This window comes from Dama dama, chromosome 6 (assembly GCF_033118175.1).
Source record: "Dama dama isolate Ldn47 chromosome 6, ASM3311817v1, whole genome shotgun sequence".
In the NCBI taxonomy this organism is placed as follows: Eukaryota; Metazoa; Chordata; class Mammalia; order Artiodactyla; family Cervidae; genus Dama; species Dama dama.
In genome coordinates this window covers 27,035,110-27,061,894 of record NC_083686.1, presented here as the reverse complement: position 1 = coordinate 27,061,894, position 26,785 = coordinate 27,035,110, and the positions used below count along the sequence as shown (strand labels likewise).

Genomic DNA, 26,785 nt, shown 5'->3' with positions numbered 1-26,785 from the left:
AACAGAACACATATGTACTATTTGATATACACTTGGGGTTACTGGATTATTGATTCCTAAAACTATTTCTAATTCCTCTGCAAATTTTATCACTTGGCTTTTTGGCTCAGTATGAGACCAGACCTTAAAACAATGCAATTTTCCCTGCTTCTGATGGTGAGGGGAGGGGTGGTTAATTTTATGAAGTAATTGCACTTTGGAGATTTTTCTAGACAGTTAGGAGGTAAAAGGAACAAGTCAAAGGAAGTAGAGAAACTTAAGTTGGGGGAAGATAAATAATAAAAGAGCTATTTGATTTGTACTAAGACTTGGAAGACTCTAAAAGAGACCATTTTTAGTTTTTCACTTTTTGTTTGCCTTGGTGAAGACATTTTAAGGGAACAATTTTGGAATCTAAATGCCTTAGATATTCCCTCAGAAACATAAAAAAAATAAAAAATGCAGAACATTGGATATTTGGGATGCTGTGCTAGTGCTAAATCACTTCAGTTGTATCCAACCTTTTGTGGACCAATGGGCTGTAAGCCTGCCAGGCTCCTCTATCTATGGAATTCTCCAGACAAGAACACTGGAGTGGGTAGCCCTTCCCTTCTCGAGAGGATATTCCTGACCCAGGGATCAAACCCAGGTCTCCTGCACTGCAGGCAGATTTTTTTTACCATCTTAGCCAGGGAAACAAGTGAGCTGAGGCAAAACATCCGCAGGATTTTCCAAAATTCAAAAGATACTTTCTGAACTTTTTAGTCCTCAGGGTCAGTTTGAGTAATGGATTTATCTACCTTACCCACATCCCCTCACTGTGAACTCTTCCTTTGTAGATATACAACAAAAGATGACAGCGATAGAGACAAGTTGTGTTGTAAGTAATAGCACTGACTTCCACCAAAGATAAAAGTTATTTAACTGAACATATAATCAAAGGATTTCTAAAATGAGTTTCTTATTTAAAGAAGACAAAATAAACTCAGCATTTGGGGACCTTTAAAGAAAAGAAATCAGAGTTGGGACTCAATGCAAGACTTACCTCATCATCCCAGTCACAGAGGCCAACAGCTTCCTGTACCAGCAAGAGGCTCAAAGGGCCAAAGAGGCAACCATGGTTCCAACTTGAGGTCCTGGACCATGGCCAAGAGAAGTTCTTGATTAGATTTTCATAGATCCCCAGTATTGTTGAACACTGGTTTCCCTCAGATGGCATCCAAACAATCCATCAATAAGACAAATCTGAGTTTAGGTTAGAGAAGCATGGGAGAACACTATCTTGATAGTCCCTTAGAGGCAGTGGTGTGCTGAACCTAACTCCTGTTAGCCTGAGAAGGATCACCTTGGTAACTTGAAGTCAGCCATGATAGGAATACTTATACCTCAGAAATCATCAAATTCCACAAATCAGGAATCCCCGCCTCTCCCCCCACTGCCCCCCCCCGACCAGCCCCAGTGAGCTACTTTACCTTAGTAACATCTTAGGGTGTAGAAGCAAAGTTGGACTATTTAGGAGATGTTGAAGTTTGTTTTGGGGGTTTCCCTGGTGGTTCAGATAGTAAAGAATCTGCCTGCAATGCAGGAGATGTGGGTTTGATCCTTGGGTGGGGAAGATCCCCTGGAGATGGAAATGGCAACCCATTCCAGAATGCTTGCCTCAAGAATCCCATGGATAGAGGAGCCTGGTGGGCTACAGTCCATGAGGTTGCAAGAGATTAAACATGAAGTTTGTTTAAGGCAAGTCTCTTAATCAGAAATTTTCAGTAGGATTAGGTAAAGATCATAATATAAAAGTTTAGGATTGAAGACACAACAAGGAGAGGATTTAAAGCAAGGATTTCCAAGGGTCTTGAAAATTTTGATACTATTTGTTGAGATGTCAAACAGTTTGATGTTAATTAAAATAAGTCTTTTGATGTGTTTTTGAGACAATAAAATTGCTTAAAACTTTTATCTTTCTGAGCAAGAGTTCCCTAGAGTAATAAAGTTGTATTGATAAAAACAATGAAATAATAAAGTTATGTTAATGTATAGAGTAAGTTATGTGTATGTGGATGGTTTTGGTTCTCACATATAATGCTTGAGTCTTCAAATTATGTAAGAATTAAGGATAGGTTTCTGTGGAACTATCACATCAAAAAGAAAAGGCTCATAGGAAGTGTTCACTTGAAACTACTGTTCATTTTCAACTTTAACAAAAAAACAAATAAAAAATTTTTCTGACTTCACATTCTACTAGTATCTAAAGTCTTTTTTTTTAGACTAATATCTAAAATCAGTCCATGGGGTCGCAAAGAGTCAGACACGACTGAGTGACTGAACTGAACTAAACTGAAAGTCTTTTCCAAATGTTTAGTTTTTAATATGCCACTTTATCAAATGATAATAATTTAATTTAAATACATTGCATTTGTTTATTTGGGGAACCAAATACCTCATGTCTAAGAAATTTCTTTTCAGTGTCTTTTAAGGTACAATTAATGAACAACTTTACTTCCAGTCATTTGTTTCTACAAGACAACAATGTCAGTGGACAACTTATTTAACATATCTGAAGTAGGTATCATATATGCCTATTTGTTATCATTTCAACTGTTAAGTACAATTTGTATTATTTCTTTCTTTTGTTTAGCAGAATGACAGGGTCAGAAGTCTGCAAGGGTTCAGAAATGAATTACTTGAGAGAAGAAAGAAAAAAATTATTTTAATTAGACAAAAGAGAATCTTTAAATCATAAAATTTGAAAGCATCATTAACTTTCCCAATTCAATCTCATCTTTGCCCTATTGTGAACATTTCTAATGGGGAATAAGGACAGTATTTCTCTTTGTGGCTTATTATTCTTAAAATATCCTCTGTATTGAGCTAAAAATCTATTCCCTTCCTTGTCCCTTCATTCTTCCTTCTGAAAATATATAAAGTAAATCAACTCCCTATACAGTTTAACACACTGAAGACACAATTATTGGGTTTTGATTATTTTTAGTTTTTTAGGTGTTTTTTTTCCCCCCTAAGAAAGGCAACTTGAGTTTATTCAACCATTCCTGTTTCAGAGATATTCAATGTATGGACCAATACTCACCCATGGCTGTTCCTTACCCTTTGGGAACTGTAAGTTATAGATCCACATCAACATAAAGAACAGTGGCAGAATATAAATCAGCATACTGGGACTTCCCTCATGGTCCAGTGGTTAAGAATCTGCCTGCCAATACAGAGGACAAGAGTTCAATCCCTGATCAGGGAACTAAGATCCTACATGTCATGGGACAACTAGTTGCAGCATATGCTGCAACACATAGCCCACGTGCTACAACACAGTGTCTGCACACTGCAAGAAGACCCAGCACTGCCAAAATTAAAAAAAAGAAATCAACATATTGCTATCATCATTGAAAAATTCTTTCTATGAAAAACTAAAGCTAGCTGAATTTAAAAGCATGTTGACTGATATAGTTGATTTAAATTGTGGCATAAACTTTTTCTTCTTGTCACAACCTGATGGGTAAACAGTTGAACCAACTAGTTTGATAGCACTTGTTCCATATGACATGATTTCCAGATCCATTCTCATCATTCTTCTTAAGATCAGCCTCCAGAATACAACCAACATTTTCAGAGAAACTCTGCTGAAAATACAGTGGAAAACATTACATCCCTGTATCTGGACATTATTTGTCTTGGAACAACCTAAGAGTTTTTAGTGAATTTTTAATCAAGTACACCCAGCTGATCAGATATACAGAACCTCTTTCAAATTCTTATGGCTATTGATAGTCCACTATTCCAAAGTAGCTACCTACTAGCTATTCTGTCCAATTTTGTCATTTGCTAATATGTATTATGCAACTTTTGCTGTATTAAAAAACAACCAAACACCCCCAAACTCAGTCAATTTAAACAACCATCCTTTAAAATAAATTTCTCATGAGCATGGTTCAGCTAGTCAATTATAGTGACCTTAGCTCAAATATTCTGACCATGACTTGGCTTGTTCAAACATCTGCCTTCAGCTGGTGGTTGGCTAGATAACTGGTCTAGGATGGCTTCCCTGAAACAACTCAGCTCTCTTCCACAGGATTTGGATCTGCCAGGAGGGAGGCTTGTATTTGTTCTCATGGCTGTGACAGGGTTCCAAGAGAGAGAGGAAACACACAAGACCTCTATAAGAATCAGTCCCATCCCTGCCATAAAGTAGAGCAGAGAAGGGTGGAAAATGGACCTGGAGGAGGATAAAGATAAAATAACTATTGTGATGCCAATGTGTTCTTCCAAGTTCTCACAAAATTTGAAAATGGCACTGAAAGATACTTTTCATGGAAGAGCTTCTTATAGATTCATTGATAAACTGTTTCAGAATGTATTATTTAACCAGTCATGACTACCATTGAGAGCTTTTATTCAACCCATGTTTTTCCATCATGTTTCACTGAATCCCATCATAAGGGTTCAGTGAAAAACTGTCAAACTTGCTGCTGCAGATAAGAAATCATCATAGTTTCCTGAACACAAATGATCATCACTGCATTATTTATGATAGCAAAGTATTGAAAAGACTGCAGGAATGAATAACTTACTATGGTAATTTACATAATAAATTATTTCATGTGGTTTTTAAATTTTAAATAATTGATGAAATAGGAAAATGCTTACAGTTTAATTTTAATTCAAAGATAAACAATGAGGCACAATACAAACAAAATTATATATCTTTTTATAGGCTTTATACCTAATGAAGAAGCATTTTGAAATCCTAGAAACAAATACAATAAAAATACATTTATTATCTTTGGATGGCAAGATTATAGTGATTTTTGTTTTCAGCTTAAACTTTTAGATATTTTTGACATTTTCTGCAATGGAAATATGTAACATCATCATCATCAAAAAAAAAAAAAAAAAAAAAAGCATGTATTCAGTTGTTTTCCATTTTGTAATTTTCCTGAGAATTAAAATCAAGCTCACATTTCCCTCGATTTGGAAAACTGCGTATTTGACCACGGCCAATTGATATTCATTGAGATAGTGAATTGAATGGTCCTAATTGAGAGGGAGATCTGGATCTTTCCCAAAATCATAGTAGCTGGATTTTAATAACTACTTCATTGTCATTTTAATTTTAAAAATATTTCCTGCTGTCATATCACTTATGGTTTCTTTTTCTATTGGCTGCCAAGAATATACAGGATTTTATGACTTTATTTGGAGCATTACTTGATATCTATGCTAGAACTGATAAAAAGGGAGAAGTTCTCTGGGACAGGATAGGAAAGCAAGAGAAAAAATTTCTCTCAAGCATTGATAACCATCTTCGTTGTATCGTTGGTGTGGCTGAGGAACCTTGTCAGCTAGCTGCATCTATCTTGGCACTGTCTTTTTAGCCTTTTAATTCTTACTATCACTAAAAATCATATGTCACAAGATGACATTTAAAGCATCTGGATATTCAGATCATAGAAGAAAGCCTCTGATGATGCAAAACAGATTACCCTATTCTGGTTAAGGGATGTAGTGTGAAAATGAGTAAATCACATTCCAGACACAGTGTCATCCAGAGGCATTCTGATGGAATAAAGATGGACACAAATTCTTTGATTCTCCTCCCATTGGGAAGTCGCATCTTCACCCCTCCTTTTCAGTCTAAGTGGATTCTGTCACTGGCTGACCAATAGAATATGACAGAAGCAACACTGTGCTAGTTTCCAGGTTCCATCCTCAAGCTACAGGTGCCTTCTATTTCCTGCCGCTTGGAACACGCACTTCTGGAAGCCAGCTGCGGGGCTGTGAGAAGTCCGAGCTGCGTGGAGAGGCCACATCTATGTGCTCCAGTCAGCATCCCCAGACGAGCTCAACTGCAGGCCTGTGAATGCACCGTGGACAACCAGTAATGTCACAGGTTGAGATGCCTCCAACTGCAGCCACTGACTCCATTTATATGAAAGACCCCCAGGAAGATCCATCCAGCTGAGCTCAGTCAACTCACACAACTGTGGAAAATAAAAATAAGTTGTTGGTTTAAGACACTGAGTTTAGGGATGATTTGTTAACTCATAGCAAAAAAAAAAAGGCAGCACTAGCCGTTTTTAGCTGGCACTGTTGCATCTGAAATAAAATTTGAAAAGAGTTACAAAAAATAGATGGTGACATCACATTTCTGTAGAGCTATCTTTCAAATTCAAATGGAGAAACACTAGGTAGAATGTACTGTTTCTTACCATTCCATGTTATATACAGATGTGATGATCAAAGAAACCAAGAAAAAATCAAAGCAGGATAGTCTTTCATGTTTGGAAATGATAAGATACTACTTTGTGCACATCACTTTACAGTTTACCACAACCCTGAGAAATATGAATAGTACCATCTTCACTTTTTGTCTTTTTTATCCTCCTTCCCTCCCTCACTTCCTTGTCTCTGCCTCCATCTTCCAAGTTGTTTTCACTCCACTGCATTCACCCTCAACAGAAGCCTATTTTATCTCCATAATCGCCCCATGGTATTTATAGTACATGAGATACAAAAGGAGGCTGCTCAAGCTGGGTCCATTTGAAGTCTGTAAGCAGTCTCTAAGGTGAAAGGGTAAACCCTAGCAGAATTTCACCCAGCGATACCCTCATGTGCTACCTTTCCATGACAACAAAAATACCAGATGTATAAATCCTTGTTATTCTCAAGGTAAGAGTTTAAGTATTTTCCAGTGTTTTACAACTCTGTTTTCCTTCTAGGTATCCCAAAGTTGATCACATCTGATATGGTCAAGGAAGGTGCCGCTGTAATTGATGTTGGTATCAACTATATCCATGACCCAATCACAAGAAAGACAAAACTCGTTGGAGATGTGGACTTTGAAGGTAATAAACTGCATCTTTTTTGAAGAGTGAAAAAAAACAGAGGTTCAACTTTGCATGTTTTGATAGTTGAAAGAGAGATTTTCTATTTGATTGGGGCATTACTTTTTATAATTTTTTTTAAGATTATTTATTTTGGCTGTGCTGGATCTTTGTTGCTTCACAGACTTTTCTCTAGTTGCAGTGAGCAGGGGCTACTCTTCATTGTGTTGCACAGGCTTCTCATTGCAGTGGTTTCTCTTGTGGAGCAGGGATTCTAGGCTTGCAGGCTTCAGTAGTTGCAGCTCATGGGTTCAGCAGTTGCAGCTCACAGGCTGTAGAGCCCTGGCTCAGTAGTTGTGGCACATGGGCCTAGCTGCTTCACAGCACGTGGGATCTTCCTAGACCAGGGTTTGAACCTGTGTCCCCTGCATTGGCAGGCAGATTCTTAACCACTAGAGCATCAGGGAAGCCCTGAAGATTATTATTAATCATTACATTAATCTTTCCTCTGATGGAAAAGAGTTTAATGACACTCACATATTTCCTTCCTTCTGCCTGACTCCTTTCCTTCCTACCTTCCTTCTTTCTTTTCTTCTGTCCTTCTTTTCCTCCTCTTCCTTCTTGGGAGAAAAATGTAATAACATCATTAATATTTAGTTTTAAGATTAAATTCCTTGCAGTGCAGTTTTCTTAGTGAGCATTGTTTTGACTGTTGGGAGCGTATCTCTGTCCTTCATCATCCATGCTTCATACTCAGCCATTCATTCTCAGAGCCAGAAGGCGTCTTGGGATGTTTGCTAGCCTTCACTATATTTCAGATCTAAATAGTTCCCTGGATAATTCAAGTCGTTATCCCTCACTTGTGTTTTAAAGAGGATGAGAGGGCGGCCATTTTGTTCTTCTCGTGGTTCCAGTGGGGAGAGAAGGAGGAAGCAGGGAGCGGGGCGGTTGGGGGGCACCCACCGCGGCTTCTGCCACCGCCGCCGCCACCATCTCTGTGCTGTGGCGTGGGAAAGGAGGTGTGAATCCCGGGCGCGAGCCGGCAGCGGCGCTGCTGCGGGAATGTCGGCGGTGGGAAGGCGATGGTGGATATAGATAAACTCAACATCGACAGCATCATCCAACGGCTGCTGGAAGTGAGAGGGTCCAAGCCTGGTAAAAATGTCCAGCTACAGGAGAATGAAATCAGAGGACTGTGCTTAAAGTCCCGAGAGATCTTTCTCAGTCAGCCTATCCTGCTAGAACTTGAAGCACCACTCAAGATATGTGGTGATATCCATGGGCAATACTATGATTTGCTTCGACTTTTTGAGTAGGTGGTTTCCCGCCAGAAAGCAATTACCTGTTTCTTGGGGACTATGTGGACAGGGGAAAACAATCACTGGAGACTATCTGCCTCTTGTTGGCTTACAAAATCAAATATCCCGAGAATTTTTTTCTTCTCAGAGGAAACCACGAATGTGCCAGCATCAATAGAATTTATGGATTTTATGATGAATGTAAAAGAAGATATAACATTAAACTATGGAAAACTTTCACAGACTGCTTTAACTGTTTACCGATAGCAGCCATCGTGGATGAGAAAATATTCTGCTGTCGTTGAGGTTTATCGCCAGATCTTCAATCTATGGAGCAGATTCGGCGAATTATGCGACCAACTGATGTACCAGATCAAGGTCTTCTTTGTGATCTTTTGTGGTCTGACCCCGATAAAGATGTCTTAGGCTGGGGTGAAAATGACAGAGGAGTGTCCTTCACATTTGGTGCAGAAGTGGTTGCAAAATTTCTCCATAAGCATGATTTAGATCTTATATGTAGAGCCCATCAGGTGGTTGAAGATGGATATGAATTTTTTGCAAAGAGGCAGTTGGTCACTCTGTTTTCTGCGCCCAATTATTGTGGAGAGTTTGACAATGCAGGTGCCATGATGAGTGTGGACGAAACACTAATGTGTTCTTTTCAGATTTTAAAGCCTGCAGAGAAAAAGAAGCCGAATGCCACGAGACCCATCACACCTCCAAGGGGTATGATCACAAAGCAAGCAAAGAAATAGATGTCATTTTGATACTGCCTAGTTGGGACTTGTAACATATAGTACATAACCTTCATTATTAAAACTGTAATGTGTATTGGTCAGCTCGCTCAAATAGTGTTTGTGGGGCTCCCCCTTCCATTTTTGACTTAATGAATGGTATTTGCTGGTTATAACAGCAAATGATAGATTCTCCACTCCCAAGGAAAAATGTTTTGTTTAGTTCCCTGTTCCTTTTACAAATAACATTAATGATGGTTTTAAAGCTGTACACTCAGGACAGTGTCCCCTGTCTAAGGGGTGAGTGTACAACTGATCTTTTTTTAATTCAGTACAGCCCATGAATAATGTAAATGCTCATTTTCTTTAGGATATAAAGAGAGCCCTAGGGTGCTCAATCTGTACATGTTATTGTCATAAAATGCATACTGTTGGATACAAACCACTGTGAACTTTTTTGTTTCAAAGGGATTGCTTTTTGTTTTTCCTCTCGTCTTCTTATGTACAAACTAGTTTTTATAGCTATCAACATTAGGAGTAACTTTCAACCTTGCCAGCATCACTGGTATGTATATTTAATTAAAGCACACTTTTCCCTATAGTATACCTAAAATGACGATTAAAGCCATTATTTTAAGTGTTTGTGACTCTTTTCCTGAAGCCAAAGTTTCTGTTGAAATATATATTGACACTCCCCTAAGTAAGTACAAGGTGGCATGGTTGTGTACTCCTGTCACCTTTATGAGGATTCAAAAACAGGTTTTTGAGTTTGAATAGCAGTTAGTAACATAGTGCTGTTTAAGCTATTAATGATTAAAGTTAATTACATTTTGTACGATTTCCATATAGTCTATTCATTAAGTAATCTTTTTATAGTTACATCAGGCCTGAACCCATCCATTCAGAACGCTTGAAATTATAGAAACAATACTAGTCTATATGAGTGACCGATTATGCATTCTTTGGCCTACATTCTTTATTCTGCGATGAAGTTGAGGCTTATAAGTCAAAACAAAGGAACTAACTTACTATCCACCAGTTTATACAGAACTCACAGTATCTATGACTTTTTAAAACTAAGATCTGTTAAAAAGAAATCTGTTTCAACAGATGACCATGTACAATACCATGTGGTGAAAATTAATTCAGACTTATTAAATGATGAACTTGTTAAAAAAAAAAATAAAGAGGATGAGAAAGAGGAGTTAGGTTAACATTAGTATGGCCAATGAAGGAGATAAAGCAGCGAATGTGTAGAAACAAAAGAAATTCTAACCCAATGCCTTTGCTGTATAGATGAAGAAACTTAACCCTGAGATAGATATATTTTTAGATGCCTGACCCCTAATCCAATTTTACTTCCAGTATCTTTGTCAAATACTTACCTGCACTGGCCTTTTCAGTATAATCTAGGAATCTTAGCTAATAATACATGCATATAATAAAATAGAGGTATTTTCATATTAGAAATATTTTATATATTGGATTACTCCTTGGAAGGAAATATTTTATATATTGGATTACTCCTTGGAAGGAAAGTTATGACCAACCTAGATAGCATATTTAAAAGCAGAGACATTACTTTGCCAACAAAGGTCCGTCTAGTCAAGGCTATGGTTTTTCCAGTAGTCATGTATGGATGTGAGAGTTGGACTGTGAAGAAAGCTGAGCACGAAAGAATTGATGCTTTTGAACTGTGGTGTTGGAGAAGACTCTTGAGAGTCCCTTGGACTGCAAGAAGATCCAACCAGTCCATCCTAAAGGAGATCAGACCTGGGTGTTCATTGGAAGTACTGATGCTGAAGCTGAAACTCCAATACTTTGGCCACCTCAGGTGAAGAGTTGACTCATTGGAAAAGACCCTAATGCTGAGAAGGATTGGGGGCAGGAGGAGAAGGGGACGACAGGATGAGATGGCTGGATGGCATCACTGACTCAATGGACATGGGTTTGGGTAGACTCCAGGAGTTGGTGATGGACAAGGAGGCCTGGCGTGCTGCAATTCATGGGGTCACAAGGAGTCTGACACGACTGAGCGACTGAACTGAACTGAACTGATATATTGGATTGGTCATTCTGGCCAAAAAAGCAGGGTCATGCAAGAACTTCCTTAAGTTAAAAGTGTGTCTTTACAGACAAATTGAAAGGAAAAATCATGCTCTTTCTAAAAATAATTCAAACTTCACATGTTCTGTTGGAATTTGGTCATTAGCTGATGGTTTGCCCAAGTCCTATTGTGGTATGTATTACAAATGACTATGCAGAGACTCAGAAGTGTCCTTCTGAGTAAGGTGTTGGCCCCTTGAATGTGAGATTCCAGGGTGCATCAGGGACCAGATCCAAGTAGGGTTGCTAAGCCGGGTGCTAAAAAGAAAAGGGAAACATGAAGACAAAAACTCTGGAGACAGGATGATGAAGAGAGCAAAGTACAGATGAACCTTATCATCTGCTGCCTTCACAGGCTGTCATTCATGGAGCCCTGCCAACCTACCAAGGTGGCTCTCCAGTGAACATGTGTGTCTGTATGCATGTGTGTGTCCATACTGACCTCTTTAGGAAATGACCTCTTTTCTTTATTTAATTTTTCATGTTCAATCACTAATGTCAGATATCAATAATATATTTGAATTTCTCAACTTGAAATTTCAAGTAAGGATAGATTTCATTTTAAAAGTTGACCTTATTTATTTATTTTTTTTACAGTCATTCTGCTTCTGGGTTACATTATAGTTACTGTGTGTTTATTGCAAAATCACCACAAACTTATGATGCATCCAGATGGCATTGACAGCACGTGACAACCAGATCAACGCAAGAAAGCAGGGTGTTAAACACAGCTCACAACCTTGACTGTGCTTGTGGGGCAAGCTTACCTAGCTGGCAGTTGGCAGTGTTTTATAAGACCCTTCTCCTATATGATATTTCATTCAATTCAGACTTTATGAAAAATGTTTTTTAAAAAATGAGCATTTTGGGGTGGGTACATACACTGTCACATATAGATATACAATCTCTTGGTAGTATCTATTAAATTACAGTTATGCATATCTAACTATATAATGAAACAAAAAAGGACATAACCATGAGAGACTAAGATATAAGGAAGAGCACTGGGCTGAGAGACTGAAGAGGTGCTCTGAGACCGAGTATTGCAACCCATTAACTTAGCAACCTCTCTGGCCGTTGGACTGCAAGGAGATCCAACTAGTCCATCCTAAAGGAGATCAGTCCTGGGTGTTCACTGGAAGGACTGATGCTGAAGCTGAAACTCCAATACTTTGGCCACCTCATGCCAAGAGTTGACTTATTTGAAAAGACCCTGATGCTGGGAGGGATTGGGGGCAGGAGGAGAAGGGGATGACAGAGGATGAGATGGCTGGATGGCATCACCGACTCAATGGACATGAGTTTGAGTAAACTCCGGGAGTTGGTGATGGCAGGGAGGCCTGGCGTGCTGCAGTTCATGGGGTCGCAAAGAGTCGGACACGACTGAGCAACTGAACTGAACTGAACTGACCGGCAATGTTGTTATCAGTTGCAGCAATGATGGCAGTCCTTCCAGCTCTAACACTTGGTGCATCCTGGACATTCAGCTGAGTGTTGCCATGAGACTGTGTAAAAGCACAGAAACTTTCAGAAAGTCAGGTTTTTCTGATCCTAACATAAAACACGCCTATGTGATTTGTAATATTGCTCTTGTCGCCCTGCTGGTTCATGGAGCCAGAGCCCTAAGACCTGGACCTGGTAAAGAAGGCCTTACCGGTGAGGCCATGACTCAGTCACCCAGAGGAGCACGCAAGTGATAGGTTTTGACATGCTGCTCTTCAGATTGTTCATCAGGACTTAACCTGAGGTGAGGGATGATCCCGCAGCTGAGAGGGAGGGACTTTCACGTGGGTTCTGCTGCAAAACTTATAGGTAGCAGTCAGCTGTAAATTGCCACAGGGAAATTGTGGCTGATTTGTGAGTATCGATGAAAGTTTCACTATAACTATAGCCAAGACAGATAAACCAGATACAGGTAAAATGCAGAGCTGAAGTAAATGGTCCTTGCAGAAATCTTGGCTCACTAATAAAGGAAACAGGATGACCTACTTCAAGTAGATTACTTCAGTGGGAATGATTTTTTTTTTTTTTTATTATTATTATTTTTTTTTCCAGTGGGTTTTGTCATACATTGATATGAATCAGCCATGGATTTACATGTATTCCCAATCCCGATCCCCCCTCCCACCTCCCTCTCCACCCGATTCCTCTGGGTCTTCCCAGTGCACCAGGCCGGAGCACTTGTCTCGTGCATCCCACCTGGGCTGGTGATCTGTTTCACCATAGATAGTATACATGCTGTTCTTTTGAAATATCCCACCCTCACATTCTCCCACAAAGTTCAAAAGTCTGTTCTGTATTTCTGTGTCTCTTTTTCTGTTCTGCATATAGGGTTATCGTTATCACCTTTCTAAATTCCATATACATGTGTCAGTATGCTGTAATGTTCTTTGTCTTTCTGGCTTACTTCACTCTGTATAAGGGGCTCCAGCTTCATCCATCTCATTAGGACTGGTTCAAATGAATTCTTTTTAATGGCTGAGTAATATTCCATGGTGTATATGTACCACAGCTTCCTTATCCATTCATCTGCTGATGGGCATCTAGGTTGCTTCCATGTCCTGGCTATTATAAACAGTGCTGCGATGAACATTGGGGTGCACGTGTCTCTTTCAGATCTGGTTTCCTCAGTGTGTATGCCCAGAAGTGGGATTGCTGGGTCATATGGCAGTTCTATTTCCAGTTTTTTAAGGAATGATTTTTAAAGAATAATTTCATCCACAACCCTCTTTAGGTATTACTGGAAATATGTAAATTTCTGTAAATATACTAATATAATATAACATAATATATGTTATATATATATAACATAATATATGTTATAATATAACATAATATAAATATGTAAATTCTGTAAAAATACTGTAAATAATCGCAGATTATTTTACAAATTCAATGATTTATAGAACCAGGTGCCATTTAATCTATTTTCTTTCTAAGAAAATACACGTCTGTATGTATTCAGCTTCATTATTAGATGTTTTGACTTCATTTTTAAATAAGGCTTCTCTCTAAGAAGACTGATACTTTATGTCAAATACAACATGAAGGTTGCATCACACTTGCTATAGTTCTTGACAAAAGAGAACATAAAAACACCCTGAATATTTCCTTTTGACTTTGAGGTCAGATTTTTCTTTGGGTTTAGATACACTTTTCTCTAAACTGCATCTTCCTTCATCCACTAGGCTTTCCTGCTCTTATTTCTGTGCTTTCATAGTCAGTGTTTGTGAAGTGCTTACTGGGTACTAGGTATTGTTCTCATTCTTTTACATATGAATAACCCTATAAGCATGTATTGTTTAAGTTTGATTCAGTTATTATGATAACCCTATAAGGTAGGTATTGTTATGCCAACTACACACTGGCACTAGCCATCTGCCTCCACAAAGATTAAATCATGAGCTGCTGCAGCTGCTGACCTTCAACATTCCCTGAAAGGAGTTCAGGGTGGAGATAGAAATGAGGCACTGTGTGATCTGGGAAAAACTGGCAGAACAGGTCTTCAGATAGAGATTTTCAGAAGATTTTATGAGCCCAATTCTTGCATCTCCTCGTGTCTAGAAAAGCACTAAAACCCTTCATGGTGACATCTGCTCCTCGTGACTAGCAGTAATTTTTAGGAGACTAGCATCAACTTTCAGCAAAATATATGTGCCTGATTACATGTACTTCCCCTTCACCAAAATCACTGACCTTTCCCCAAACTCTGTGGAGCAGTTTCTCAGAGCTATCTGAAATAGCTCTTGGGCTACAGTCCTCATTTTGCCTTTAATAAAACTTGTTCCTTGTCCAGTTTTAACTGTTGCTTCTTATCCTGCAAACAGACTTCTTAGGAGATAGGTAAGATGGTCTGGTATTCCCATCTCTTGAAGAATTTTCCAGTTTGTTGTGATCCACATAGTCAGTGGTTTTAGCATAGTCACTGAAGCAGAAGTAGATGTTTTTCTGGAATTCTGCTGTTTTTTCTGTGATCAGTGGATGTTGGCAATCTGACCTCTGGTTACTCTGCCTTTTTAAAACCCAGCTTATACATCTGGAATTTCTTGGTTCACGTACTGCTGAAGCATAGCTTGAAGGATTTTGAGCATATGAAGTGAGTGCAGTTGTATGGCAGTTTGAACATTCTTTGGTATTGCCCTTCTTTGGGATTGGAATGAAACCTGACCTTTTCCAGTCCTGTGGCCACTGCTGAGTTTTCCAAATTTGCTGGCTGGCATATTGAGTGCAGCACTTTTGCAACGTCATCTTTTAGGATTTGAAATAGCTCAGCTGGAATTCCATCTCCTCCACTAGCTTTGTTCTTAGTAATTCTTCCTAAGGCCCACTTGACTTCACACTCCAGGATATCTGGCTCTAGGTGAGTGACCACACTGTCATGGTTATCCAGGTCATTAAGACCTTTTTTGTATAATTATTCTGTGTATTCTTGCCACCTCTTCTTAATCTCTTCTGCTTTTGTTAGATCCTTGTTGTTTCTGTCCTTCATTGTGCCCATCTTTGCATGAAATGTTCCTTGCTATCTCCAATTTTCTTGATGAGATCTCTAGTCTTTCCCATTCTCTTGTTTTCTTCTGTTTCTTTGCACTGTTCACCCAAGAAGGCTTTCTTACCACTTATTCTGACTATTGAGAAAGAGAAGCCTACATGTTTCCCCTGGTTCAAGGACTAAGATTTTTGTGTGTATGTCCAGCCAGGAAAGATGAGTTACCTGCTGTTAGAACCTTCCTGTGGATATATACCCAGGAGTGGGATTGCTGGATCTATTTTTAATTTTTTGAGGAACTCCACTGTGTTTTCAGCAGTGTTTGTACTAATTTACATTCACACTTACAGTGCAAAAGTGTTCCCTTTTTCTCCAGATCTTCTCTACCACTTGTTATTTCTTGTCTTTTGGACAGTAGCCATTCTGACAAATGTGAGGTGATATCTCACTGTGGTTTTGATTTGCATTTCTCTGATGATTGAGCAACATTTTATGTACCTGTTGGTCACTTGTACATTTTCTTTGGAAAACATGTCCGTTCAGTTCCTTGGCCAATTTTCTAATTGGGTTGTTTGAGGGTTTTTTTGCTATTGAGTTGTATGAGTTTTTCATATATTTTGGTTATTAAAGTCTTATCCGGTATGTGGTTTGCAAGTATTTCCCCCCATTCTGTAGGTTGCCCTTTCATTTTGTTGTTACTTTTTCTGTGCTGGTACTTTTTAGTTTGATGATGTCCCACTTGTTGATTTTTACTTTTGTTGCTTGTGCTTTGGTGTCATAGCCAAAAACCTACTGCTAAGACCAGTGTTAAGAGTTTCTTCCCTATGTTTTCTTCTAGGAGTTCTATGGTATGAGGTATTAAATAGACTTTAATCCATTTTAAGTTAATACAAAAATTAACTCACAAAAGAGTGCTGTGAGCTAGAGCCCCAATTTCATTTTTCTTCGTGTGTTTATCCAGTTTCCCTAGTATCATTTTTTAAAGAGATTTTCCTTTTCTAATGAAGTGTTCTTGACACCCTTGTCAAATGTTAGCTGACCCTATGTAGGGGATTTATTTCTGAGTTCTCAATTCTCTTTCACTGGTCTATGTGTCTGTTTTACTGCTTTCATTATTATAGCTTTATATATTGTTTGCTTCCCAGGTGACTCAGTGGTAAAGAATCTGCCTGCTAATATAGGAGATGAAAGAGACACAGGTTCGGTCCTTGGGTCAAGAATATTCCCTGGAGGAAGAAATGGCAACCCACTCCAGTATTCTTACCTGGAAAATTCCACAGACAGAGAAGCCTGGTGGGCTATAATCCATGGGGTTGCAAAGAGTTGGACACAACAGCACAAGCACAAAATATTGTTTGAAATGGGTCCTTCACCTTTGTTCTCAGGACTGCTTTAGCTGTTTAGGGTCTTTGTGTTTGCATACAAATTTTAAGATTTTTTTTTTTTTTCTGTTTCTGTGAAAAATGCCATTGGAATTTTGACAGAGATTGAATCAAATATATTGATGGCTTTGGGTAGCACGTGAAGTGAAGTGAAAGTCATTTAGTCGTGTCCAACTCTTTGCGACCCCATGGACTATACAGTCCATGGAATTCTCTAGGCCAGAATACTATAGTGGGTAGCCTTTCCCTTCTCCAGGGGATCTTCCCAACCCAGGAATCGAACCCAGGTCTTCCACATTGCAGGCGGATTCTTTACCAGCTCAGCCACAAGAGAAGCTCATAGACATTTAAAAAATATTATTTCTTCTAATCCATGAACATGGAATACCTTTCCATTTATTATTTGTGTCTTCTTCAATTTCTTTCATCAAAGTCTTGCAGTTTTCATTATATAGATCTTTCATTTCCTTGGTTAAGTTTATTCCTAAGTATTTTATTGTTTTATGAAGCTATAGTGAACAGGGTAGTTTTCATTATTTCATTTTCAGATTTCATTGTTATATATAGTATCAACTACACTAAATCAACACTACTGATTTATGATCCATCAATCCCATTTCTCTTATCCAAAGGAGACAAAAATAGGAGACAGAAAAGATATGTCTTGTTTAGTGTAGTTTTACTCAAAAGAGCCAAGATATGAAAATAACCTAAGCGTCCCTCAATAGATGAATGAAGAATCTCGGAGGGCAATGGGGCCAAGTGCCCTTCTGGAGCTGAGTTAGCTTGCCCTGTAGGTCACAGAGGGAGACAGGGCCAGCACCAACTCCATTAGGTACCAGGGAAAGCAGTTTCCATGATGGAGTCTGTGCGTGAACTTGAGGAGGGATTTGTAGGTGAGGAGTGGGGTGGTCCTAGAGAGAGAGGGAGAAGGGGGCATCTAGCCCAGCCACCTGGGACAGTAAGAGGAAAGAGAATGTCAGATGCTGGATCAGTCTGTCTGTCCATTCCTAGGTCTATAACTCACTCTTTTCTTAACCTACCCCAGGAACAGGACACCTCCAGCGGTGGAGGGGATACACCAGTCAAGTCCAGGCCCTGTCAGCGATTTCTCTCTGGCCCATAATTCTCTGCACAGTAGAGGCCTAGGTGCTTCTCTGGCTCCTCACAACAGCCCTTTCTAAAAAATGCCAAGGAAGATGGTAGGAAGGGGAGAGGTGCTCAGGGCCCTCTCTGGAATCCCTGGAGGCCACAGAAGGGCTGGCGGTGGGATGCAGCGGGGTGGGGATGCTAAGTGTCAGGCATTGCTATAGGCACTTGGGATGCCACAGTGACTGACACAGGCAAAGTCCTTCCCTACAAAGAGCTTACATTCTGGTTGGAGAAGACAGGTGACAAATATATAATACACTATATTAGGCAGTATTTAATGTTACAAGAATCAAACAAGATGGGGGCAGGGCTAGAGATGTATGGCCTTAGGTTGTTGAGAAAGAGTGGTCACAGCAGGCTAACTGCTGATCTGAACAACGTCAAGTCGAGAGCCATGTGGATATATGGGGCAGGAACAGTCCAGACACATGGATGAGCAGTGTGAAAACCTTGAGGTGCAGTGTGCTTGCTGGTTTTGGTGAGCTGAGGAAGGCCACTGTAACTGGGGAAGAAATAAAAAAGGGGAAGGATGCTGGGAAATAAAGAGGAAGCAGCAGGGGTACCACATCATGAATGGCCTTACAGACCGTGGAAAGGAACTTGAACTTTACTCTAAGTGCAGTGGAAACCCACTGGAGGATTTGCGCCAAAGCCATTGCAGGATACTTATGCACTTTTTGCATTTAACAAGATCATCCTGGTTTTTTGAATGACAAATCAGCCTTAGAGAGGTGAGGATATAAATAGGGTACCTGTTAAGAACCCACTGTAATTATCCAGGTAAGAAATTATCCAAGATGGGGTGTGGACCCAGGTGGTAATGGTTGAAAGTATTAAGAGGTAGTTAGATGGTAGATAAAATTTAAAAGGAGAGTTAGAATGATTGGCTAAGTGATTAGATATAAAAGAAAGAGGAGAATTATTTATGACTCTAAGAGTTCTCAAATAGGCAGAAGGGAAGGTTTTCTTTTGAGATGAGTCTGAAATGATCAGTGAATTTCATCTATTTATGTATATATAGGGCAGAGAGTGGGCAGAAAAAAATGGGGCTCTTTCCATGGGAAGGGAGCAGCAGATCAAAAGGAAGGAGGAAAGATTCCAAAAGGCCTTATGTAGTCAATAAGCGATCCAACATTGTTTGTTGAATAAGGAAAGTATGATATTCTAAATAATTGTGATTTGGTCCAAATAGTTATAGCCTTACCATGCACTCTTCAAAAGAATCTCCACTAGACAAATCTCTACTAGAGCAAAAAGAACCCTATAATTTGGGACTCCATCTGGTCAGAATTATTCCTCAAAATTTGAGCACAGTAGTCAAACTATGAGGACAGAAGAGGGTCCAGAATTGCACAGAAGGTACTGTTCTTATAAGAAACTACTATAAAGGAATTAAAACTCCTGAAGTGCCTTTTAAAGCAGCTTTTCATCTATATTTTCTCTTCTTTTACTATAGGTGCTCCTAGATGTCTTATTTATGCAGTACTCTACATTCAAAACCTGAGAGTTACCTTTTACTCCATGCCGTTTTTATATTATGTACAATATTTTATATAAGGCTATGATTTGGAGTTAGACTGATTTAGGTTTGAATTAAGCTCTGTTGCTTAAAACAATTAGGATCTTGGCAAATCACTTCACCTCTCTGAGACTTGATTTTATCATCCAAAAAACTGAGATAATAATACCTATCTTATAGAGTTGTTATAAAGATTAAATGAAATAATCACCTCACATGAGCTAATGTGTTAGACTTCCTGAGCATAATACCTGGCAGAAAACAGTGTATGTGTGTGTTTGTGAGTGTGCACATTATTCAGCCTTTCTCTCCATTCCCACTACAACACTAACCTGGAAATATGTAATTTCACCTTTCAATTACCACTCAGCTCCTCATTACTTCTCTGACCTCAGCTCTCTTCCAGTCAGATCTGATGTCACCCAATAGTCCCCATCTTCTCCAGACTCCCATAGGAGATCTCAATCTGCCCGACTCTTTTTGTTCTTAATCCTGTACTGCCTTGCACTTTTATTTAGTTGTTCCCTACTAAATTGTATGCCTCTGTAATGTAAGCTTCCTGTCCTCCATTTCTTTTGTATCTTCATTCCATACCAGATCTCAACCTTCTCAGTCATATCAATGGTCATTTGCATGATAATCCTGGATAACTTAGAAATCTCTAGTGTTACTCTTACATTACAGAAATAATTCCTTATAGTTGCCTGAATGGGAACAAAAGCTCCCACTGAAGGTGGCATCTGACACATTATTAATCTACAGCAATCTAGATTCAGTAGTGATACATCCACTGAATCATACATTGGTTTTCTCAGTGCATACTTCTCACTCAACACACCTTCAAGGTACCAGGGATTTGGCACACACAGATAGACCAAGTCCCTGTTCTCACAGATATTCTCTAGTGTGTGTTAGCCTCAGTCATGTCCTACTCTTTGCACCCTCATGGACTGTAGCCCACCAGGCTCCTCTGTCCCTGGAATTCTCCAGTAAGAATACTGGAGTGGGTGGCCATGCCCTTCTCCAGGGTATCGTCCCAACCTAGGGATTGAACCTGGGTCTCCTGCATTGCAGGCAGACTCTTTACCATCTGAACCACCAGGGAAGCCCTATATTCTCTAGACTATATGTCAAAGTAGCCACTTTTTGGAAGTGGCTTTGGTACTGTGTGTGCGTGCTAGGTTGCTTCAGTCATGTCCCACTCTTTGTGACCCCATGGACTGTAGCTCACCAGGCTCCTCTGTCCATGGGATTCTCCAGGCAAGAATACTAGAGTGGGTTGCCATGCACTCCTTCAGGGGATCGTCCCGCTCCAGGGATTGAACCTGTGTCTCTAGGGTCTCCTGCATTGGCAAGCAGGTACTTTACCACTAGTGCCACCTGGGAAGCCGATTTTGGTACTACTTACTCTCAAATGTATGTTCTAAAGCTGGGAGAGTAAGAGCATGTTACCAGTTTCTAAGGAAATAAAACTATTTTGGAATGAATCACTTTGAAGAACTATTAATCTGTGGTGATATTATAAAGAACCAAAATTAATCTGAGTTTTTTGTGTTAATCATTTAATTTGATGATGTATGTCTTAGTCAGTTTGGGCTGCTATGACAAATTATCAAAGGCTAGGTGGCATAAAGAACAAATATGTATTTCTTACAGTTCTGGACACTGGGAGTCAAAGATCAGAGTGTCATCATACTCAGGTTCTGGTGAGAACCCCATTCTGAGTTATAGACAGCTAATTTTTCACTGTATCTTTACACATCACAAAGAGCATGATAGCTCCCTGAATTTTTTTTTTTTAAGAGTACTGAAAGTTGGAACTCTCATGACTTAATCTTTTCCTCAAAGGTCCTGAGAATTTTGCAGAGATTGCACTGGTCATAGCAAACACCCTCTTCCAACAAAACAAAAGAAGACTCTACACATGGACATACCAGGTGGTCAATGCTGAAATCAGATTGATTATATTCTTTGCAGCCAAAGATGAAGAAGTTCTATACAGTCAGCAAAAACAAGACCAGGAGCTGACGGTGGCTCAGATCTTGAGCTCCTTATTGCTAAATTCAGACTTAAATTGAAGAAAGTAGGGAAAACCACTAGACCATTAGGGTATAACCTAAATCAAATCCCTACAATTATACAGTGGAAGTGACAAATAGATTCAAGGAATTAGAACTGATAGAGTGCCTGATGAACTATGGATGGAAGTTCATGACACTGTACAGAAGGCAGTGATCAAGACCATCTTCAAGAAAAATAAGTGCAAAAAGGCAAAATGGTTGTCTGAAGAGGCCTTACAAATAGCTGTGAAAAGAAGAGAAGCAAAAAGCATAGGAGGAAAAGAAAGATATACCCATTTGAATGCAGAGTTCCAAAGAATAGCAAGGAGAGATAAGAAAGCCTTTCTCAGTGATCAATGCAAAGAAACAGAGGAAAACAATAGAATGGGAAAGACTAGAGATCTCTTCAAGAAAATTAGAGATACCAAGAGAACATTTCATGCAAAGATGGGCACAATAAAGGAAAGAAATGGTATGAACCTAAAGAAGCAGAAGATATTAAGAAGAGGTGGCAAGAATACACAGAAGAACTATACAAAAAAGAACTTCATGACACAGATAACTACAATGGTGTGATCACTCACCTAGAGCCAGACATCCTGGAATGCGAAGTCAAGTGGGCCTTAGGAAGGATCACTATGAACAAAGCTAGTGGAGGTGATGGAATTCCAGTTGAGCTATTTCAAATCCTGAAAGATGATGCTGTGAAAGTGCTGCACTCAATATGCCAGCAAATTTGGAAAACTCAACAGTAGCCCCAGGACTGGAAAAGGTCAGTCTTCATTCCAATCCCAAAGAAAGGCAATGCCAAAGAATGTTCAAAGTATACTGCATAATTGCACTCATCTCACAGGTGAGCAAGGTAATGCTCAAAATTTTCCAAGTGAGACTTCAACAGTACGTGAACCGTGAAATTCCAGATGTGCAAGCTGCCTTTAGAAAAGGCAGAGGAACCAGAGACCAAATTGCCAACATACGTTGGATCATCAAAAAAGCGAGAGTTCCAGAAAAACATTTACTTTGACTTTATTGACTATGCCAAAACCTTTGACTATGTGGGTCACAACTAACTGGAAAGTTCTTCAAGAGATGGGAATACCAGACAACCTGACCTGCCTCCTGAGAAATCTGGATGCAGGTCAAGAAGCAACAGTTAGAACTGGACATGGAACAGCAGACTGGTTTCAAATAGGGAAAGGAGTACATCAAGGCTGTTTATTGTCACCCTATTTATTTAACTTATATGCAGAGTACATAATGAGGAATGCTGGACTGGATGAAGCATTGAGCTGGAATCAAGATTGCCAGGAGAAATATCAATAACCTCAGATATGCAGATGACACCATCTGCATGGCAGAAACTGAAGAAGAACTAAAGAGACTTGTGACGAAAGTGAAAGAGGAGAGTGAAAAAGTTGGTTTAAAAGTCGACATTCAGAAAATTAAGATCATGGCATTTGGTCCCATCACTTCATGGCCAATAGATGGGGAAACAGTGGGAACAGTGGCAGACTTTATTTTGGGGGGCTCCAAAATCACTGCAGATGGTGACTGCAGCCATGAGATTAAAAGACACTTGCTCCTTGGAAGAAAAGTTATGACCAACCTAGACAGCATATTAAAAAGCAGAGACATTACTTTGCCAACAAAGGTCCATTAATCAAAGCTTTGGTTTTTCCAGTTGTCATGAATGGATGTGAGAGTTGGACTATAAAGAACGCTGAGCTCCAAAGAATTGATGCTTTTGAACTGTGGTTTTGGAGAAGACTCTTGAGAGTCCCTTGGACTGCAAGGAGATCCAATCAGTCCATCCTAAAGGAAATCAGTCCTGAATATTCTCTGGAGGGACTGATGCTGAAGCTGAAACTCCAGTTCTTTGGCCACCTGATGTGAAGAACTGACTCATTTGAAATGACCCTGATGCTGGGAATGATTGAAGACAGGAGGAGAAGGAGACAACAGAGGATGAGATAGTTGGATGGCATCACCGACTCAATGGACTTGAGCTGGAGTAAGCTTCAGGAGTTGGTGATGGACAGGAAAGCCTTGTGTGCTGCAGTCCGTGGGGTCACAAAGAGTCAGACATGACTGAGCAACTGAACTGAACTGAAAAGGTCCCACCTCCTAATATCATCATACTGGAGGGTAGGATTTAAATATATGAATTTTAAGGAACACAAATATTCAGTCAATAACAATACAGTTGATCAGTCTGACTCAAAATATAAACTTTTCATAGTGTTAGCTCAAAACTCCAATTTTAGTATAAAAGAAGATCTAACACTTTTAGGATAGATGGCAGATAGATGGGGAAACAATGGAAACAGTGACAGACTTTATTTTGGTGGGCTCCAACATCACTGCAGATGGTGACTGCAGTCATGAAATTAAAAGATGCTTACTCCTTGGAAGAAAAGTTATGACCAACCTAGACAGCATATTAAAAAGCAGAGACATTACTTTGTCAACAACGGTCCATCTAGTCAAAGCTATGGTTTTTCCAGTAGTCATGTATGGATGTGAGTTGGACTATAAAGAACACTGAGCACTGAAGAACTGATGCTTTTGAACTGTGGTGTTGGAGAAGACTCTTGAGAGTCCCTTGGACTGCAAGGAGATCCAACCAGTCCATCCTAAAGGAAATCAGTTCTGAATATTCATTGGAAGGACTGATGCTGAAGCTGAAACTCCAATTCTTTGGCCACCTCAGGTGAAGAACTGACTCATTTGAAAAGACCCTGATGCTGGGAAAGATTGAAGGCAGGAGGAGAAGGGGATGCCAGAGGATGAAATGGTTGGATGGCATCACCGACTCAATGGACATGAGTTTGGGTCAACTCCGGGAGTTGGTGATGGACATGAGGCCTGGCTGCAGTCCATGGGATTGCAAAGAGCTGGACATGACTGAGCAACTGAAGTGAACTGAACTGAACACTGTAGGCCAGAGGTGATCTCTTCCAGTCATTTTGAAAGAGCTGATGGAAACTGGCAAAAGTCTCTGTTAGAGAGACTATTACTAACACAGTGGTCATCGTGCCAACCTGTCATTTCAGAAAACAGGTAGAACCACTGATGTTCACAATGAGATCGCTACCATTGAGCCAACTGCCACCCTGTTGTTTACAACATGGGGCAAGATGCTTAAAGTCTAGGTCTTTGAAATCAGGTCAGCCTTTAGAGACATTCATTTTAGTAGAACATATTTGACATTAAATGCTTTAATGTGGAGAAGAGTTGGACTTTCCAGGTGGCAACAGTGGTAAATAATGAGCCTGCCAATGCAAGAAACACAAGAGACTAGGGTTCCATCTCTGGGTAGGGAAGATCCCCTGGAGTAAGAAATGGCAACCCACTCCAGTATTCTTGCCTGGAAAATTTAATGGACAGAGGAGCCTGGTGGGGCTATAGTCCATGGGGTCACAAAGTCATGACTGAGCACACACACATATGGAGAAGAGTTAAGTTGAAGCATAAAAGGTTTTCTACCAAAACAGAAATGCTTGATGCCTCTGAAGTCCTTCTTCTTTTATACTTAAGTGTGAGGGTTTTTTGAAGTTGTTTCTCAGGGTCTTTTTAAAATAAAAATATCTATAGGAAGGAAATTTTATGTCCTAGTGTCTCGGGTTATTTATGGTAGACTACTGGGATCAAGAGAGTGCCAGTGATTTTTGAGGATACTCCAAACAGCCTATCTAGGTTTACAGATTTGCCACTCTGCTGTACAAATGTTCAGAGGCTTGAGGAAAAAGGATTGGGGGGGAGGGGTGTGGCGGAGAAAAAGGATTGGGGAGAATGACAAGGATAAATGATTTTTTTTTTTTATAAAGGAAGTCATGAAAGGAAGATATTTTTGTCATGTTGACAGAGTACTAGAAATATCCTAATGGAGATCCTTACTCCTGCTCACCAGAATGGAAACTAGCATTATGGCTGACACTATTCACGGTCAGAGAGGAGGTTCCTCTGGTGGTTCACAGAGTTTGTTGAAAACAATTTCAAATTTTGATCAGGTGGTTAATTTGTTATTTGGCTCCACTGAAGGCCTTCTGAGTTGTGAGTGGTAGTTTTAGATATTCACATCTGTATTTCTCTTGGCATCTCTCTAGTCAGTCAGCTGTTTTTGACTCTTTGTGATCCCATGGGCTATAGCCCACCAGGCTCCTTGTCCATGGAATTCTCCAGGCAAGAATACTGGTGTGAGTATAGATTTGATTTAACATAATGAGAAAAGCAGATAAAGCAAAAAAAAAAAGAAGAAGAAGAAGAAAGAAAAGACTTATCCACCTTACCCAGTTTAAGTTAAATAGTTGAGGGAAGTCTTTGTAAGAAAAAACTTATAAAAATATGACCAAAGTCTCATATTCTTGTCCCTAGTAGGGTATTAATCCTGTCTGTTCCATTAATATTCCACCGAGTGCCATAATAATATCTTAATATATATTGAAAAAAATAACTTGTAGAAACCCCAGGAGTCAGGCAGCTAGACAAATGCAAGAGAAAGCATGGTAAATTGTCTTTGGGGCACCTGATTCCCTGTTGCCTCACAAGAATCCAGTGACGAGCCATTCGCTCGTCAAGGAGCCCTTTACTCTCTGGCTCATCATGCTCTCATTTTTTATATCAACCATATGAGAAAGTGGAGTGTTTTCCATATTATCTCCTGAGTCATACTATTTCTCCAGTCTTATGCAAGTCAGGTTTTTCTGGTTGCTATTTACCTACTTCATTTTCCTGAAGCTTGTCTTCCCTTCATTACAGCGGATATGTTTGGGAGGTCATGCTTCTAAATGGTCTGCAAGGGAAAATCTCTAAGCATTTAATTTAGACAATTACGCATGTATAGGAGGAGGCAGAAACTCACATGAAGGGAACGAGGAATTTTCCTTCTGCTGCTGGTTGCCACAAGTAAAGAATCATTCCTTTTCCTTTTAGGGAAGGGAGTTGGTTTGAAAAGTTAGTTGTAACATTGCTGGAAATCTGATATGGGCCATAGAGTACTTCTTTGCAAGAGACAGAGAAATGGACAAAATGCAGATGGAAATAAAATAGTACTGTGGGAATTTAACATATCAATTCTTTCTCTTCTACCCAAGAATAGATTTATAAAGCACAAATATATTCTTTGACTTAACTAGAATATACAATTTCCAAACTGTATTAGTAAAATTAATTCTATTTAGGTATATATGTAAATTCCATTATTCGGGAACTTTGGAGTAGTATATCACATACTATG

General features: G+C 39.5%; 1 protein-coding gene, 1 long non-coding RNA gene and 1 pseudogene across 3 annotated transcripts in view; 2 read left to right on the top strand and 1 right to left on the bottom strand.

Moving 5' to 3' along the window:
* Positions 1 to 3,162, bottom strand: part of LOC133058810 (uncharacterized) — a 29,151-nt gene extending 25,989 nt beyond the window's left edge. The window contains exons 1-2 of the long non-coding RNA XR_009693389.1: positions 3,082 to 3,162; positions 1,025 to 1,115 (exon numbers count right to left, since the gene is read on the bottom strand). This is a non-coding gene — a long non-coding RNA (uncharacterized LOC133058810). The remainder of the gene's footprint in view (positions 1 to 1,024; positions 1,116 to 3,081) is intronic.
* The window catches only part of MTHFD2L (methylenetetrahydrofolate dehydrogenase (NADP+ dependent) 2 like), a 147,019-nt gene that overhangs the window by 107,706 nt on the left and 12,528 nt on the right, over positions 1 to 26,785 (top strand). For both annotated transcript variants that reach the window (XM_061145791.1, XM_061145788.1), the window contains one exon: positions 6,708 to 6,833. In XM_061145791.1, the coding sequence (XP_061001774.1) occupies positions 6,708 to 6,833 (126 nt within the window). The remainder of the gene's footprint in view (positions 1 to 6,707; positions 6,834 to 26,785) is intronic.
* Positions 7,724 to 10,031, top strand: LOC133058807 (serine/threonine-protein phosphatase PP1-gamma catalytic subunit-like; annotated as a pseudogene).